General features: G+C 44.1%; 1 protein-coding gene across 12 annotated transcripts in view; it reads left to right on the forward strand.

Annotated features, from left to right (window-relative positions):
- APLP2 (amyloid beta precursor like protein 2) overlaps positions 1–16302 on the forward strand; it is a 48033-nt gene extending 31731 nt beyond the window's left edge. For 2 of the 12 annotated variants that reach the window (XM_023941591.2, XM_023941595.2), the window contains 11 exons: positions 1643–1758; positions 2380–2454; positions 3618–3776; positions 4204–4332; positions 8245–8344; positions 8891–9061; positions 9637–9672; positions 12386–12468; positions 13320–13394; positions 13877–14032; positions 14780–16302. In XM_023941591.2, coding sequence (XP_023797359.2) covers positions 1643–1758; positions 2380–2454; positions 3618–3776; positions 4204–4332; positions 8245–8344; positions 8891–9061; positions 9637–9672; positions 12386–12468; positions 13320–13394; positions 13877–14032; positions 14780–14881 — 1202 coding nt within the window. In that variant the 3' untranslated portion in view covers positions 14882–16302. The remainder of the gene's footprint in view (positions 1–1642; positions 1759–2379; positions 2455–3617; positions 3777–4203; positions 4333–8244; positions 8345–8890; positions 9062–9636; positions 9673–12385; positions 12469–13319; positions 13395–13876; positions 14033–14779) is intronic. The other 10 variants (XM_023941592.2, XM_086861401.1, XM_086861398.1 and 7 more) reach the window with 5 other exon arrangements.
- Positions 16303–17762: the final 1460 nt, after the last annotated feature.

A 17762-nucleotide genomic window follows, 5' to 3' on the forward strand; every position in this document is an offset into this window, starting at 1 on the left:
TTTTTAATCAAAATATACATAAGGAAGCCCTTGCTTTTCCTGATCATGTTACCATGCGTTTGTTCAACAGTAGGTCCTGAAAAACAAGCAGGTCTTCTCCTGGTAGTAGGCATTTTCTTGCTACTTTAATTTTGGAAAATATCAGACCAGTAGTATACAATTCAGTTTTCCATTTTCAGCTTGGTATGAAATACAAATCACAACTCAATCCCTGTGTTTTTGAGTGCTTAAGGTTTTTGGCACCAATTTCAACTGGCTTTTATGTCAGATGATAAAACTACCAAAAGCATTTTAACCTCCTTATTAATCTTATTGTTGAACTCCAGCACTTCCACTTCAGCTACCATTAAAGCTTTTCAAAGGCTTTTTGTGTTATCTGGGGCTTGGCAGCCTGACTATACAGCCATAATCCTGTTTACAAAATGTGCTTCATGCAAGTGCTTTAGATTGGGCTGATCTAACTGAGGTGGTGAAAGAAAAGATGCAGATGTCAGGAGCTTTTTGTGCAAAAGATTGTCCTGTTACAGAAAGATTTGGCACTGGAAAGAGAGTTCTCTGTGTCCAAGCCTGGTTTAGAAATGCCAGCAGCAGGGCCAGAATATGGGACTGATATGATATTGTCCCTTGCACACAACAATAGTGCCTGTGTTGTATGTTGTCATTATTTCCCCCTAGTTAGAGGGAAGGTTGGTGGGTGCAGTGCATGCTAAACTCTTACCCAGTGTTCATGCTGAAGTGCCAAGTAATTTTTTTTCCTGAAGCATGCTGTCTTTAATGACATGTTGGAGGTTTTTCCATTGGAATAACTAACATGGATGACAGGTTGCCTTAACTGCCCCTTTGTACCTTCCCTCAGGCAAAGGGCAACAAGAGAGTGCATCATGTTTGCCACAGATCTTTCAGAAAGGCTCTGGGATGTGTAGTTCCTAATACTGTAGCACAGTATTTTCAGCGCTTCCTGGACTGCAGCATATTGAATACAGAGCCCCTAATGTGGATTCTGTAGATGTTTGAAGTTTATCAGTTCTGAAATTTTGTCTTTCCCCTTGTCAAATTTGGATATCTTGAAGTTACAAACCTTCCAGTGTATTGGACAAGTCACTTTGTCACACTGAGCCTCCTTCTGTTGTTGTGTTGTCTAATATCATTGCCTGCAAGTCCTTCTTGGTGCATCTGGTAGGGAAGGTAGGTTTGAAGTGTAACATACTGGTTTTGTGCAGATTTATTGTCAAACTCCCTAATCATATTACTGATGTCTGGAGCCAGCTTATCAGCAAACAGCAAATGCACAGAATGTTACTTAAACCATCCAAAAGCTATGTGGAGGGGAAGGGAAAAGGAGTTCTTTATCTTGCCATGCCAGGCACTGTGTTTCTGGAGCTGAATGCTGCTCACCTCAGCACTATGCAGGCCAAACAGTTCTGGGACCTGTGGTCATCGCTGCCATTTGGACTGATGGTGCTGATGTTGGACAGAAAATTGGCACCATAAAGATTCCAAAATGGACTCTGGAAGGTGGTGGTTCAGTAGGCTCAGCTTGCCAGACTACTGATTAGGCAGGCATGGAGATTCCTCTCCTTGTCCTCTGCAGTCCTGGATTGCAGGTTTCTGATGCTCTGCTTGCCCTTCCCTCTTCATGCAGTGCCAACTGATGATGTGGATGTCTACTTTGAAACCCCTGCTGATGACAATGAACATGCCCGCTTCCAGAAGGCCAAGGAGCAGCTGGAGGTCAGGCACCACAACCGCATGGACCGGGTGAGTGTCAGCCTTCAGGCTTTGTGCTGTGCAATTGTTTGTTTGTTGGGTTGCTGCCTCTGTTTTACTGGTGTCCTGGTTTAAGGAGCCACCCTAGGAAAACTGGAAAAATTGGTGGTGAAGTGACTTGCTTTCCAGTTTCCAGCCTTCTGTGTGTTTCTTTCAGTATGACCACACCATAGGAGTCAGATTTTTATTTCTCCATTGTTGGGAAAGAGGGGTTAGATTAGATGCTGGGAAGAAATTCTTTACTCAGAGGGTGCTGAAGCCCTGGCACAGGTTGCCCAGAGAGATTGTGGATTCCACATACCTGGAAGTGTTTAAGGCCAGGTTGAACAGAGTTAGGAGCCATCTGGTCTAGTAGAAGGTGTCCCTGCCCATAGCCAGGGGTGGAACAGGATGAGCCTTAAGGTCCCTTCAGCCCAAATCCTTCTGGGATTCTGTGAAGCATGGCTTGTTACTCAGAGGGATTAAGTGCTAGGCTTAACCCTCACAACAGCTCTTTTGTGTCTTCAAAACCCAGCCAGCTGTGCTAGGATCTACCTGTGAAGGCAAATCAGCTCATAAAGATAAAATTTAAATCTGTGTCTTGTTCATGTGTTCTGTCCTTTTCATGTCCAGGTGAAGAAGGAGTGGGAGGAAGCAGAGCACCAGGCTGTAAATCTCCCTAAGGCAGAAAGGCAGACTCTGATCCAGGTAAGAGTGGAATGACCTAAAGGAGAAAGTTAGTGGGAGAGATTGCAATAATCAGAGACAAAAGAGAAGTGAGATGCAAGAACAGCCTTCCTGCTCTGTCAACAGCTGCCTTTTAGAGGAGGTTTGTTTCAATTGCTTGCTTTGTTCTTAAAACTAGAGATGATCTGATACTATGCCAGGTTCTTTCCTACACACACTAGTAGAAAGTGATCTTGCTCCTCAAGCGCAGCAACAGTGGAGCCAAATTGTAATTTCAGACTTTCAGCCTGTTTTGCACTAACCACTAGCCTCAGAGCCTGGTTCAGAGTCAGCCCTGGCTATCTGGGCACAGATTTCCTACTTGGGCAGACTTGGTAAATACACCTTAGACAGCAGATAACGCTGGTTTGCTGCCAAAATGCTAATCTTTTGCCTTACAAGGAGAGTTCACTTGTACTGTGAAGTTAATGTGGGATTACAGTGTGGGATCATTAGGGGAAGACTCTTCTGGCAGTGACAACACTGTGAATTACTATCAAACCAATATACAGCTAAGTGACTGACTCCAGCATTTAAGACCACTTTGGATTTTATCCTGGAACACAGTTTTCTCTTTGCATTTTTTAATATAAGTCTCTGTTTAGAACTACGTGCAAATCCAGAAGTTTGTCATTATCTCTGTTGAAACATAACACTTAGTGGACTATTCTAGTTGGTTTGGAAATGAGGGCTATGATCTTTCTAAAAGAATACAGAGAGATTTGATCTGAAGGCGTGCTGATGGAAAATTCCCTATGCAATACTTTACGAACTTTCGCAAATTCAGATTAATGGCTCCAGGCTTCAGAGATGAATCCTGTTTTCATATTGCAGGGTTGAGGGAAAGAGTTAATATTGTGTCAGTTCTTTAGCACAGTCTGGATCTCCCAACCCCAACATGGTCTTTATGTGCCAGGTCCTTTTCACTCTTCAGACCTTTGAAATGGCTTTGAAGGAAGTTTGGAAGGCACATTATCACTACTGAACTTTCAGAGATGAAATCTGCATCAGCATTTCTCCATGCCTTTCTCTCCTAACTGTAAATGGGTTGGATATGGAGTTTGACAGTCTTTGTTAGTTTGAAGGGATTTCAGGAATTGTTGGTCACACAGTGCACTTCACACTGATTACTGTCTTTGTTCTAGCACTTCCAGGCTATGGTGAAATCTCTGGAGAAAGAAGCAGCAAGTGAGAAGCAGCAGCTGGTGGAGACTCACCTGGCTCGGGTGGAAGCCATGCTGAATGATCGCCGTCGCATCGCCCTGGAGAACTACCTGGCTGCCCTGCAGGCTGACCCACCACGTGTGAGTTTCTTCTCATATTTTTCCAATAGGATAGCTCTGGGTAGGATGGCAGGTGGGAATGTCTTGGTGAGAAGATTGCAGAAACTGGGAATTGGTTCCTAGGAAAGCTTCTGCATTGTGGGAATTGGTGCTGCAGACTTGGCTGTGGGTCTGTAATTGACTCCCTCTCCTTCCTGCCTGGGGAAAAAAACCCTGCTTTATTTGGTGTCCATAAGGCACTATTCATAAGGTGTGGTTTTTTGAGTCATACAGGCTTAAAATTAAGTCAAATGGGCTTAATTTAAAAAAAATATATATGTATGTAGTGGGTGAGTGCAGGTGACAGATCTGTCCAGCACCAAAGTAGGCTCACACCTGAAGTGCTGTTTTCAGCTGCGGGTTTGGGTGACTCCAGCAGTTTGACCTGCTCCCTGCTCCCATCCTGCAGCCCCACCGCATCCTGCAGGCCCTGAAGCGCTACGTCCGTGCTGAGAACAAGGACAGGCTGCACACCATCCGCCACTACCAGCACGTCTTGGCAGTGGATCCAGAGAAGGCTGCACAGATGAAATCCCAGGTATGGGGGGGTGTTTCTGTCAAGGGAGCCATTGTTGCCCGGCCTTGGCTGTTGGAGGCTCTGGAAACTGTATGTTGCTGGGTACTACAGGAACTTTATCCTTGTGGAGCTCTCCCTCTCTCCTGTGCTTACTTCCTGTCACCAGACACACTTGCTGTGTGGTTTTCCTTGGTGCCTGACTCTGTTAAAAATTGAAGCTCTGTTTTATACATTGTTGGTCACAGTGACAATTTGAGGGGTTTAGAACTAGGTCAGTATCAGTTCTATGTTTCCTTTTATCAAGCACTCCTGGAATTTATTTGCTGGGAACTTAGTTATCTTGAACAGACTTCCTCACTTCTTCCAAGTGTCTACCTGTTTCTTTCCTTAGGCTTGTTCTTCATAGTGCCTGTGTTTGGGGTTTGTGGGAATTCTCTTGTGCCTCTGCAGAGTTATTGCCTGGTCTCCAAAGCATAATTCATAACCCTTTCCAGGCACTTGATCAGTGTTGTTAGCTTTATCAGAAAATCTGGTTTTGATGAGTTTATGCTGTACCATTTCTCATGGTTTAACATTGCTTTTGAAAGAGAAAATGAATCAGTTACGGAAGTGATTCTCTGGGATTTTCTGTGAGGACTGCTAACAGCTTCCTCTGGACCCAATGGAACCAATCAGCTGGCTAGTTTTGAATATTGGCACCCTGTTAAACCACTGAAGAAAACAACACGCCTCTGAAATCACATTTAAAGACAAATAAGTCCTGGGAAAAAGCCCTCTTGCTTCTGGCCTTTGACCAGGTAACTGGACACTGGCAGGGTCGGGCCCTGCTGTGCTGCAGTGCTGGCCAGACTGGGCCCTGCTCCACCCCACAGCCCAGCCGACTCAATCCGTGGCACGGCTCGGCTGAGATTTTACTGCTGCTGAGTTCCAACCGCGTCCAGCAGACCAGGCAGGCTCTGCTGGGCTTCAGGTGGAGGCCAGCTGGGCCCTGCTCCAGCCACAAGCCACCGAGCCATTCTGCTGGCATTGCAGAAAATCAAGCCGCTGAGAACAGAGGTGACCCTGCAGCCCCATGTAGAAAGCAGCTCCACAGCTGGAATTGACTGCAGCAGGGCCAGGAAACGGCCATGCAGCCAGAGCGGCTGCCACCTGGCAGAGATCACATGCCCATCCACAGGCCTGGGCAATATATTAACTCAGTGTACTGATGAACCTTGCAGACATCAATCCTCTCTTGAGTGAGAGAAAAGGAAAGGCTGGAGACATGTAAAGAAAACAACACGGAGACACTAAGGTCAGTGAAGAAGGAGTCAAATCCCAGGTGGGAGGAGAACGAGAAGATGCCTTAGTCTTGGGCTGAAATTCTCTTGTAAGGCTAAGGGGAAGATATAATTGATGCATCAGACTGTTTTTTTCCCCTGTAACTCACAGAATGCACTGTGGGGGAAAGTAACGTTCTAATCACAGCTATGAGCTGAGGCACCTATATTGAACCAAGCAGATGTGGAAGTAGCTGTGATCCAATAAGAAGCTTGAACAGAGAGAAATGAGAGAGATGAAAAACCATGGCCCAGGAATGGAAGAAGAAAACTACTGTTCCCAGAGATAAAAGATGAGAACTTCTGTTTCTATACTAGAACCACTCATGCTTAAAATTGCACCCCAGTAATCTGAAATGACCCATGGTGGTAGTTGTGGGAAAACTACCAAACCATGGGAGGGATTTCACAATGGCAGATTTCCAGGCGGCTGCACTGGAACTTTTTATTAGTGAAAATTATAACCACAAGAGAAGAGTTTCTTGCGGAAACATCTTCATGGTATGGCAGGAGAGACTCTTCTCCCTAAGTGGACTGAAGAAAGATTATTTTAAGAGTGGTAAACTGACTGAAAATACCAAATTTGTCTCTGTACATATATATATTATCAGTTGGAAAAAGAAAGAAAAGTTGAGGGGAGAAGAAGTGTTCTGAAGGTTTATTCTGATTTCTTACTATTTTTCTTTTAATTCTGTTAATAAAGTTTTCTTTATACCCTTTAAAGTTTTGAGCCTGCTTTGCTCTCCTCGCAATCCTTATCTCACAGCAGAAAAAGAGTAAATAATTATAATGGGTGTACTGGCGTTTGGCCAGCATTAGACCTACTGCACCATTACACTGTATTTTACTTCTGAACATCCAGAAAATTCTTTTCCTTCTGCTGGGTAGTGTGTGTGAATATGTTGCTCCCAACCTTGCTATTGTGCTCATAAGAGTACTTGCAGATACTCCACAAGTCTTTGAAATTATGTTGATACTTGTTTTTGCTTGTTTTAAAATGGTGAAAGATGTGCTGAAAGGCCCAACTGAATAAAAATTCAAATCAAGAATGGCCTGTTAACACTGAAAAACCTGTTTGGAAGGCTGTGCCCTTTCTCAGGTTCAGAGAGAACTCACTGTCTAGTTGCAGCTTTAGGAATGTTTTCCTAGTCTCAGTTTGTGGCTGGTATGCTGCTTTGGAGTATTTTTGTCAGTGCACAAAAGATAAGCAAGAAGAAAGAATGGAGAGAGGTGTAGGGAGACAGTGCAGTGGAGCACATCCAGTGCTGCCAAGAGGAAGAAAGAGGCACTGAGGAAAAAAATGCATAAAAAAACTGTATAACCACAAGGTGGAAATATCCTGGGTTAAGGGTAGGACATGGTCTGGAGCTTGTTGCTGTCACCTTTGGTGAAGGACAGAGTGGTGTCACAGTGATTTTCCAGAAGCAAGCCTCACACTGGGAGGTGGCAGATTCCATGGGTTCCACGTTGTTTCTGGGTGTTGGCAGTGAATGTTCACCTTGTGTCTCCTCATCTCCCACTACCTGTGGAGTTCTTGTTAAGCTGCACATCCCCAGAGTGGTGGCAGCTGTGGTGGTTATGATGATGCTTGGCTCTCCATGCAGAATTCATGGTCACGTTTTCAGAGATGTGTCAAGCACAGCCCAGACCAGTGCTTTTTTCTGCTGCTGCCACAGTTCAGAAGGGAGTGTGTGGACTGTGTTCTTAAGCTAAATCCTCAACAATCCTTAATTCACTCTGAAGGCTTCAGTGTCAACAAATTGACATGCAAGGAATGTGGGTGGTACAGTTCAATTTCCATTCCCTTTACTTTTCACATGCTCTTTAAGCTCCTCAGTCGATTTCTTTGATTGACAAGTGTCACATGCAAAATTAAATGGTTTTCATCCTTGCTTTTACAGGTCAGGCACACATCATACTGTGAAACAGGTCTATCTGACTCTTTAGCTTTTTGCAATGTTTGCCATCTGTATAAATGTTTTCCTTGCTGTCATTGATCCCTGTTTATGCAGCACCCTCTTCAGGTCAGGCCTGACTTCACTGCTGAATTTAATGTGCTTGGAAGGAGTGATCTGAGCTTCCCCAGAGCTTGAATGTATTTCTCAAAGGAAGGGAGAACACTGGTGCCAATGAGTGGGTGTGTAGGACAAATGTAATGCCGCAGTTGGTTTGAAAGGCACCTTTGTTCTGAAACCAGAGCTGATAAAATATCCTGCCTGCTCCTTTTGCCTGTATCTTTCCTAGCAGTCAGGAATGAGAATCCATTTAATAAAGCTGTTACAGGATATGAATTATGACTATGTTTGGCATATGGGAAATACCAGCTTTGGTGGCAATTTAGTGTTTCCAGTGGAGAGCTCGTTACAGTGAGAGCCAGCTGAATCCTCCCTTACTCCCAACATTTCCTAAACTCTTGAGAGCACTGTCTCCAGACAGCCAGTTCAGTGAAGCATGAGAGCATCAGTCAGAGAATTGGGCTGGGTGGATGTGTGTCCTCTATTGCCTGCCATGGCAAATCCACTAGTAATAGCTATTTTAGTGAGCAGGGAAAAAATGGTACCATGAAGTGGCTGATAGTTTTTGCTTACTCCAACACACTCTTTTACATCTGCAGGTAATGACACATCTTCATGTGATTGAGGAACGGATGAATCAAAGCTTGTCTCTGCTCTACAAGGTGCCATATGTGGCTGAAGAAATCCAGGATGAGATTGGTTAGTGTGTCTGCCCCTATGCTGCTGTGAAAAAACTCCCAAGTTTTTGTATCCAATGAGCTCCCAAAAGATTGCTGTCTTCTTTGAGGGGGTCCCCTTGACAACAAGCACTTGGGCTTAGGCTCAGGCTCAGGGAAGATACTGGACTTTGGAAAAGAGCCAGTCAGAATAGCTTGTTCTCAAGAATTTTCACTGTCCATTAAAAAAAAAAAAAAAATCAACAGTATTCAGAATGGCAAAGCTGTCTTGCTAAGGGAGATGAAAGAGATCTGTAAGAAAGCCCCAGATGCTTTCTCCCTTTATAGGTTAACCTCATCTTGCCAAAACCACTTGCCACATCAAAACTCGTGGCCGTTTTTTAAATGTATTTCTAACCAACGCCTTTACTGAGAATTCCAGATGAGATATGCAAGATAAAATAGCCTGGCATCCCTGAGATCAGTGTTCCTCTGCAGTCCTGCCTCAGCCTGGTTCAAACCATCTGTCCCTCTCTGTCGCTGCCAGGTTTCATGCAGTTTTTGTAATAATTCCTCTTACTCCTTTCAGATGAGCTGCTTCAGGAACAGCGTGCCGACATGGATCAGTTCACGTCCTCTATTTCTGAGTCCCAGGTGGATGTCAGAGTGAGCTCTGAGGAGAGTGAAGAAATTCCCCTGGATGGCAAACCTTTCCATCCGTTCCAGGTGAAAACCTTCCCAGCCTTGCCTGAAACTGAAGGTATGTGGAATTGAACATTGGGTTTCATTGGTGGTTTTCCTTAGACAGTAGGCTCAGGTGGAACAGAGAAAGCTCCATCCCTTTGGGTGATGTACAGCAGTCACCCTGACAGGACCCCTCACTCACTGGAGAAGCAGTGCTGCGAGTAATGTCTGCTGAGCTGCTCTAATGATTTTCTGATTCTTCTCTTTGCAAAATTGTCCTCTCTTTTCATTTTGCAGCAAGTGTTTACAGAGTATTTACAGTTTTTACAGTGTGTCTTGACTCTGGAATTAATTTTCAGTCTTTAACAAAAGCATTCTTGTGTAATGTCAAATCGTTGTGCTGTGATCTGCTGAAGGGGTGAAGGAATTCCCTTTTTTTAAAAAAAAGTATATATTTTTTTTGTCATTGGGTGTTGACAGCTGGTGTGTGTGTGTATTTATTTTAAAAATGTTTGAACAGTCCTGAGCTTAAAGCTGTAGACTAAAAGCTTTTCCCAGGGTCTGAGTCACAAATCATGCACAAGCCTTTTTTCCTTTCTCTCTTAATCTCCTTTCTCTGCTATTTTTGTTTTTTGTTTTCCCTCCTGCTAGATCCTCAGCCGGATTTGTACCATCCAATGAAAAAAGGTTGGTTCTAAGCTGCTCCCTCACAGTGCTTACAGTCCTTCTCCTACCTCCTCAGTGTGTTTGATAGCTTCATTTTAGTTCCATACTCACCTTGATTTTCATTTCCCTTTTTTCACTTAGATCAGTCATGTTCAGTTTTGCTTGTTTAGGCCTAGTGTTAAAGAAGCCAGCTAATCTGAGCGTCTGATTGTGTGTTCCTCCCTGCTGAGCTCACAAGGGTCGCAGAGTGCCTGGAGTGGCTCTTAGCCCTTGGGAAAGATGGCCTTGGCCAGTGTCTCCAGTGGTGCTTTGCATCTCTCCATGTGTGACAATTCTCAAATTAGACCCTGCTGTGCTGATGGGGAATAGTCCAGAGGTTCTTCTGCCTCCTGTAGAACCTGTCCTTGATGCCCTGCAATACCACTGAACAAGGAATGAGTGTTCTTCAGGACACAGGCTGTTTCCTATCTAAATGTCTTTATGTCTTTAGTGCAGCTAGTATGGGACAGATAAATCAGGATATTCCTCCTCCATGTTTGTGCTTTCCTCAGCATCACCTTCCCACATGCAGCATCTCTCCATACCAGCAAAGTGTGTGGTTTTCTACTTCTCCCTTAACTCAGAATTAATTCTGCAGTAGCTCAGTGCCTGGCTAAAAAGCGGCTTTAAGAGCAGCATAGAAATATTAGCATTAAATAATGTCTCTATTAGTGATATGGAATAAGGGAAAGATAAGTAGAAAATGGAGGCTCTTGCAGAGTAGTGCTGCATGAGCTGTGTGTGGAGTAAACCCAGTGTTTTAATCTGCCTTTGGTTCCAAATATATTATGTGGGTCTCAAAGGAGAGCAGACGATTTTGCTAATCACCATTTCATGTGAGCACACGTAGTTTTGTAACACAGTGAAGGTCAAATAGCTTGAAACTATTTTTATTATCTGTGTTTCTTTGCAAATGTAAGTCACCTTCATCCCTTCTTGTGGAACAGTGTACAGTGTGCTGACTGCTTTGGCAAGAATTGGGACAGACGTTAGTTTGATTTTTTATTTATTAAATCTTTGGATGACTGCTTTGTTGACTTGAGGATGATAAATTTGTGCTAGTTCTCCCTGTCTGGGTAAATATAAGAGTCTCTTGAGCACAATGATTGTCTTCCACTTGTTCCTCCTCTCCCTTCCCGTTTCATTGGATTGCTCAAGGGCTTTGAGGGAGTTTGGGGGGGGGGAATTTTGTGCAGGTGTGTGGTTTTCCCTGTGAGGTATGTAATTTAAACTGTGCCTTTGAGCTACCTAGAACTGGGTCTGTTACTTGGTACAGCACACTGAGACAAATAGCAGAGCTCTGTGCAGCAGCTGAACTCTTAGCCCTGGAGACTGAACTGGATTGGCTCCTGAGACTGGAATAAAGCAACCATAGGCCAAAAGCTGATAGAGTAGTTCTGTACAAACTATTTGTGGTTGGTTTCTCCTGAAAATCCCAATGATTGACTTCCGTAATAACATGACGTGCTTCAAGAGTTGTGAGAAGTCAGACTGGCAGTCTTGGCTGCACTTGGAATCTGATTACTGCCTCTGAAGAAAAATGTGATGCACTAAAACTTGAGATGCTTCATAGTGAAACGTTATTTCTGTGGCATTTTCAGGCAATACAAACTTGTCACTGTAAAAACTTGCCTTGAAGCCAAGTAGCCTTTCCTTGCATCTCATCAAAGAACATGCTGCCAATTCCAGCAGCTGTTGACATAATGTCTTGGGCACCTTGCATGTTTAGCAGTTTTTGCAGAGCAGGGGGTTTGCAGTCACCAGCGAAGCCTGGAGTGCTGCAGTGGATTTTCCCCCACAACATTGGAAAGATCCCACTGAAGGTTTGAGGCTTCACTGTCCTGCTTTTGCACTAGTGCGTCACAGGTCATTACATTGTCCCTACCGCCTGTGGAACACAGGTGTTCTTTTAACATGCTGTGTTATGTCAGGTCAGGGCAGTTTGCATCAGACTCTCTTACGGATCTGATCTATTTATAAATGTTTTGGATTCAAGCAGTTTATGCCAGGACCTTCTGTTAATTGATATTCTTCTCTTGAGCCAGTGCTAGTTCCAGCCTGGAAATGGGGTAGTAGTATTCTGGTACAAAGGCTGGTATAGTTCTCTGCTCCTCCCTTGCCCCTGGATTTATTGTTTCTGGGCTTGGTCCAGGTATGGGGCAGCAGCTCATTACAGAGCCATACCTGGTGACCTTGGAATTGTCATTCCCGAGGTGCTTGCTGCTGTGCCTGACTCCAGCAGAGTAGGCGATGCCACAAGCATTCCCTGTGTGCTGGCTTTTGGCAGATGGATGTGTGTCCACTCCTGTCCAGGGTCATGTAAGGGTGTTGGTGACCCAGGGTGACACCTGCAGCTGTTACTGCACTCATTGTGTGTTGTGCCTTGTCTGGGGCCACCTAACAGAAGCACTTAACCGTGCAGTTTGTCTGGATTGACACCTCAGCCTGATTTTGGTGATGAGTCCTGTCTGCTTCTCTCATTGCCACCTCATTTCCCCTCATTAATAGACCTTCTAATCACTTGTCACTGTAGCTTGTGAGCTGTCATCTGGCACAACACAACAGCATGAGGACCAGTATTAACTCAGTGGTCTGTGCAGTTAAATGCACGATGCATGGCAGCTCTACACAGAGTAGGTGACTCTTCCAAAATATTCCTAAGGGCTGATGGGCTCTCCTTGCTCTTTTGGTGCAGGTTCTGGCATGACTGAGCTGGATGGGCTGATTGGTGCTGAAGAAAAAGTGATTAACAGCAAGAACAAGGTGGATGAAAATGTGGTGAGCTCTCCACCTTTATTTTGTGAAGCTAAACCTGCGGTGGACACTAATTAATAGCAGTGGCTTGTTTCTACGTCTCATTCCAGCTCACAGAATGTCAGTGTGTTCATTATCCATATGGTGTAGGGGAGTCAGTTTGGTGACTGTTAGAAGCTCTTAATACTGATTAGTAATAGAAGGGTGGGAGGGGAAGGGAAGGAGAGAGCTTCAAATCTTTAGCAGTCTGAATCTGAGAACTCTGATTTAGGAATGCTTTTCCCAAGCAGAGACATTTTGATGTCCCTTTATTTTCACTAGGTAACTCACTGTCTGAGCACACCGAATGCTGGTGTGTTCCTTCTGTGTTCCCACTTATTTTTCATGGCAGGGAAGGCCTCACCTTCCTCTGAAGGTGAGCAAGAGTTGTCTCTATCCACAGGATTAAGAATTCTCTAGGTTCTGTTGACAGCCACTTCACATCAGTTACTTGGGTTTAAAAAAAATTAAAAAGTCAGCTCTTGATTTTCCTTTCAATGCTGTTTTAAAGCCAAGGTTAGATCTTGCATAACAGAAATGCTTGGTCCAAAGTTAGCACCTATTTTTTTGTTGTTTTGTTGTTGTTGTTGTTTTGTTTTGTTTTTTCCTTTGGGGGTTTTGTTTGAGGTAGTCTGGAGGTAACTAGCTGTAATACTATCTCTGGTGGCTGTATAAGAGTTGGGGAGCATTCCATGTTGTTGAGAGCAGAGGGGAGATGGTAGGTTGTCCTGAGCTTTTGCTAGTGTTCATTAAAAGTCTCCTGTCTGTCTTCCTCTTCCTTCTCCTCCCTGTTTTGTGTGGATCCTTCCATAAAACTCTTCTGTGGCTGTTTTTAGGTGATTGATGAAACCCTTGATGTGAAGGAGATGATTTTCAACGCCGAGCGTGTTGGAGGGCTAGTGGATGAGCCGGTACGTTTTTGGCTGCTGAATCCAGGGACTGACAAATTTTGGATTCCCATTTTTACTGAATTCAGGGTTTTCTGCCTGGATGCTCCTCTGGGGGCTCATGCAGAGTGAAACACAGTGCAGCCCTTCTCCATTGAAGGTGTAAACAGTGAACACATGTTAGATATTAATCTGATTCCTACTGCAAAAGTAGGGGAATAGGGATATTTTTGTGGGATAGGGAAGTGATGTGGGCCAGTGTCTGTCCAGAACTACTAAGTGGGGAATTTTGCATTCATTATCCTTCTGATGGGATATTTCGAGGTGAAGTATTTAGGGGTGGAATACTTAGGGACGATATATATACACTGTCTAGTGTATAATCAGTCCTACCTCGATACCACAGATGGTCAAAGACCTTACTAGTGGACATGCTTTAGGTTTATGTTCAACAGTGCATTTCCCTCATTGCTCTTCCTCAGCCTGTTCTGTTTTCTTCGCTTCAGGATAATGACAGCTCTCTCCGTGATGACTTCGGCTTCAGCAGCAGTGCCCTTATTGGTCTGTTGGTGATTGCTGTTGCCATAGCTACTGTTATAGTCATCAGCTTGGTGATGCTGAGGAAGAGGCAGTATGGGACCATCAGCCATGGAATTGTGGAGGTGAGAAACAGCTCCATAACTGAGGATGAAAATAGTCAGTGCTGAATCACATGTGTGTGTGGGTAGGGGATGGCAGCAGCTTCCAGGCCATGGAGAGTTCTGCTTCTGGCTGGGTAGGAATTAACTCTGTCCCTGCTGACACCATCATCACTTGTTCCTTGGTGTGCAGGTACCAGTCCCCAGTGTGCTGTGCTGGCACCTGCCACTCCAGAGTTGCATTTGCTTATCACTAGGATTCAATTATCCTTCCCTGACTGTTTAAGGGTAGGATTTAGCAGTAAATGAGCTTTTCAGGCAATGTCTTTAGCAGGGCAGTCAGTCAGTCAATCCATAGCAATTTGTCCTCCTGGCTAATTGACGATTGAGATGTTGTGATTGGCCAAATGCCGAAGAGCAGCTCCTTCTTCCTTGCACATTTCTATGACAACTTAATGGAGCCCAGAGAAAACTGCTTTTCCCTTTGCCCCACCCATGCAAGAGATCATAGCAACCTCTTTAATGAGAGAAGTGTGTCCCTGATTTGCTGTGTTGGCTGAGCAATGACAAATTTGTGAGAACATCCCCACAGGGGATTGGGTGAGCAGGAGGCATCAGGTCCTGGACAAGGAACTCTATTGAACAAATTACCTTTTGCAGTTTACCTTTTTCCCCTGTCTGCTGCTCACCGTGGTATTCACTCAGTGTTTGTCAGTTGCCTTTTGTTCTGTGGAATCAATCCTTGACCAGAATCATGTGTTTTTTCCAAAGGTTGACCCGATGCTCACCCCCGAGGAGCGGCATCTGAGCAAGATGCAAAACCATGGCTACGAGAATCCCACTTACAAATACCTGGAGCAGATGCAGATATAAAAGAGGTGAAGATAGAATAGCCCCAGTGGGAAAAGATGCGGGGTGAAGGGCCAAAGTGGTCCAGTGTTTTGGATCAACTACTGACCAACAGTTGCTTCAAGAGGACTTCATCTTACATTCAGAACTCCTGGATCATTAAGACTATAATTACTACTGTAGAGTTACAATTTCCATTCTTTTAAATGGGTGAAGAAATGATAATATAACAATATGATATATAAATCTCCTTAAATGGGAAAAATGGATCTATTGCAGATATTTGACTGAGATGTAGTTTTCTTTTTTTTTTTTAAATAATCTGGAAAATACCAGTTCTGTTGTACTGTTGTCTGATACAAGTTCTATATATATAAAAATGGGAAATGCTGATTTTTATTTCTGATAGACCACCTGTATATTGAGGGTCATTTGTACCAGCCCACCTTGAAAAAGGAGACAGTTGTGGCTCTTCAGTCATTTTGTCTTTTATATATAAAGCATTATTCTTTTTTTCCTTTTTTTTTTTAGTGACTTTCACTGGGAGTTGCAAAGAGATTAATTTAAGTATAGGAGCTATTACAGCGTAAGCAAGGAAGGAATTGGGAATGGTAACTTAACAAAATTCCTTATAACAAGAAAAAAAAAAAAAAAAGGAAAAAAAACCCATCTTCATATGCTGGTGGTGTGTACCCTGCTGCTTAGCAGCTCGGGCTCTAGGAATCAAGACTCCCTGGAGGCAAGGAGTTAAAAGGCTTCTAGTATCTCTGTTTATAATAATTCTAGTGGACTGTTAGAACATGGTTTGTGCATACTGAGGTCTGCACATTGCCCTTCCAGATTCAGTTCTGCTCTAGAGTTGGAAGTTCTGGTATTGAATTGAAATTCTCTGTTCTCATCCAGTTTCCTTCAGTACTCACCTGGCATTAACAGCCCTCTCTTGCTACTACTTTCTAATTTCCCCAGCTCTCCTGCCTCACCAACATGGTAAGTAGTTAAGAGCTGCAGGTTTCTGAGCCTTTGCATCTCCCTGGGTGATGTTGGGCCAAAAATGACAAATAACTGCAATATCTGGGACCTTGGGAGCTGACAAACACTCTTAGCTCTTAGGAGAGGGAAGGGAGAGACATGTTGGGAAAGGAATGCTGCCTGCTTTAAGGGAAATGGGATGCATAGGCCCCAAGAAGACCTGAAAGGGGCATTGTTCCACTCACCATCATCATGTCTTTGTAATGCTTGTATAGTTGGTGTTAATGCTCACGGCTTTTTTAAATCTGGGGGTTCTGGTAACCTGTGGTGTATTTTTTCTATTTTCCTGTGACTTTATTTTTTCTTCCCCTTTCCGTGTTTCTTCCCACTATGCACAGATTTACCTGCAAACTCCTTAGTGTGGTCTGTGGGGAATGTACAAAGTTTAAACACATCAATAAACACTTTAACTTCCAGATTGTTTCTTCTCTTTATTCATGGGCTTACTCTAATTCCCCCTCCTCCCACCGTGTCCTGCGGAACTCACAAAACCTTTCCCTGATGGTGAGAAAGACTGTACAGGTATTGATGTATAACCATGCCTGGAGTCTTTTGTGGTATTTCCAGATCCTGATGACCTTAGTGGAGAGGAGGAGGTAGGATGCTAAACCAGTGGCCAGATCCTGAGTAACATTAAAGCAGCTGTTGGAGTGCAAGTTGGGGAGACTTGGGGCTGCTGCTGCCTCTGGCTGCTCATGGGAGGTTCTGTGGATGGTTCTCCCCATTCCCAGGATGCAGGTGACAGCTGGCACAGCCTGTGGGAGCAAGGAGAGCCAAGGTTCTCTGTGGCGACAAGCTGTTCCTGTCTCTGGCCTGGATTTGTGCAGTTCCCAATAGGTGTGGAGGAAGAGAGGGAAAGGAGGAAACAAGGTTTAGCAATTTCGAACAGGAAGCACTTGCATGTCCCGTTTTCTCCTTTAACATGAGTTCCTTGGTTTAACTGGAACCTCTGTATTCTGGTTAAGTTATTCAGACACCAAGGAAAGAGCAGATGCTGTCCTAGAAAATGTCATCTGTTGGCTTGTCACAACTACTTGGAAAAGAGTTTTGATTTCAAATTAAATTTAAATTATGCCAAAGCATATCTGCAGCCCAAGGCCATTCTTGGAGTGCACCCTCAGGTAGGGTGACCTGCAAGCAAAACAAATCACAGAGGCTGCAGATTGAATTCCAGAATTGAATCTGGGTATTAGATTTTTCCTTTGATAAATTTTATTAGTCTTGCAAAATAAATGCAGCAGGCTGGAATCAAAGTCTATTACTTCAATGCTTTGGCACAAGTGCCAAGCACTTGGAATCGATTCTTTAGGATGGATTTTGACCACAGCTTCTGAAAAGTCATGTTGAAACTTAGCTGCTTGAACGTGGATGCTAAGGCATGTCCCAAGTGTTTCTGGAATCAGGTGTGCAAGTGGAGGGGCTGATCCCAGCAAAGAGGCAATGGAGTGATTTGGGGAAATATTAGCAGTTTTGTGATAGTAAGATGCTTAAAATTACTCAGAGCACAGTAGAGCAGTTGGTTGGGGGAAGACTTGGAGCGTGTTGTAGAAAGCTGCATTTCAACCGAAAAACGGATTTTAAAAAAACTGATTTTAAAGAAGTGCTTCAAGAGGAGCAGTATAGCTGTCTGGTGAGGAAACAGGATGCTTGAGAAGGGTCTTTGGGAATGCTAAGCAGAGGAAGCACTGGGTCAGTTTGTCTCCCTTCTCCTGAAGCTGTTTTTAGCTCTCCTGCAAGGGCACAGTGATGAACGTCAGACCCCTTCTGTGCACAGGAACAAGTGGATGGAACGTGGGTGGATTGATTTTACCAGCCTTATGCAGAGCAACACTTGTAAGTGTGGTTTTGATCATTCAGCCCTGATTCTGATCACGGG

The sequence above is a fragment of the Cyanistes caeruleus genome, chromosome 23 (genome assembly GCF_971803275.1).
Source record: "Cyanistes caeruleus chromosome 23, bCyaCae1.hap1.1, whole genome shotgun sequence".
Lineage (NCBI taxonomy): Eukaryota > Metazoa > Chordata > Aves > Passeriformes > Paridae > Cyanistes > Cyanistes caeruleus.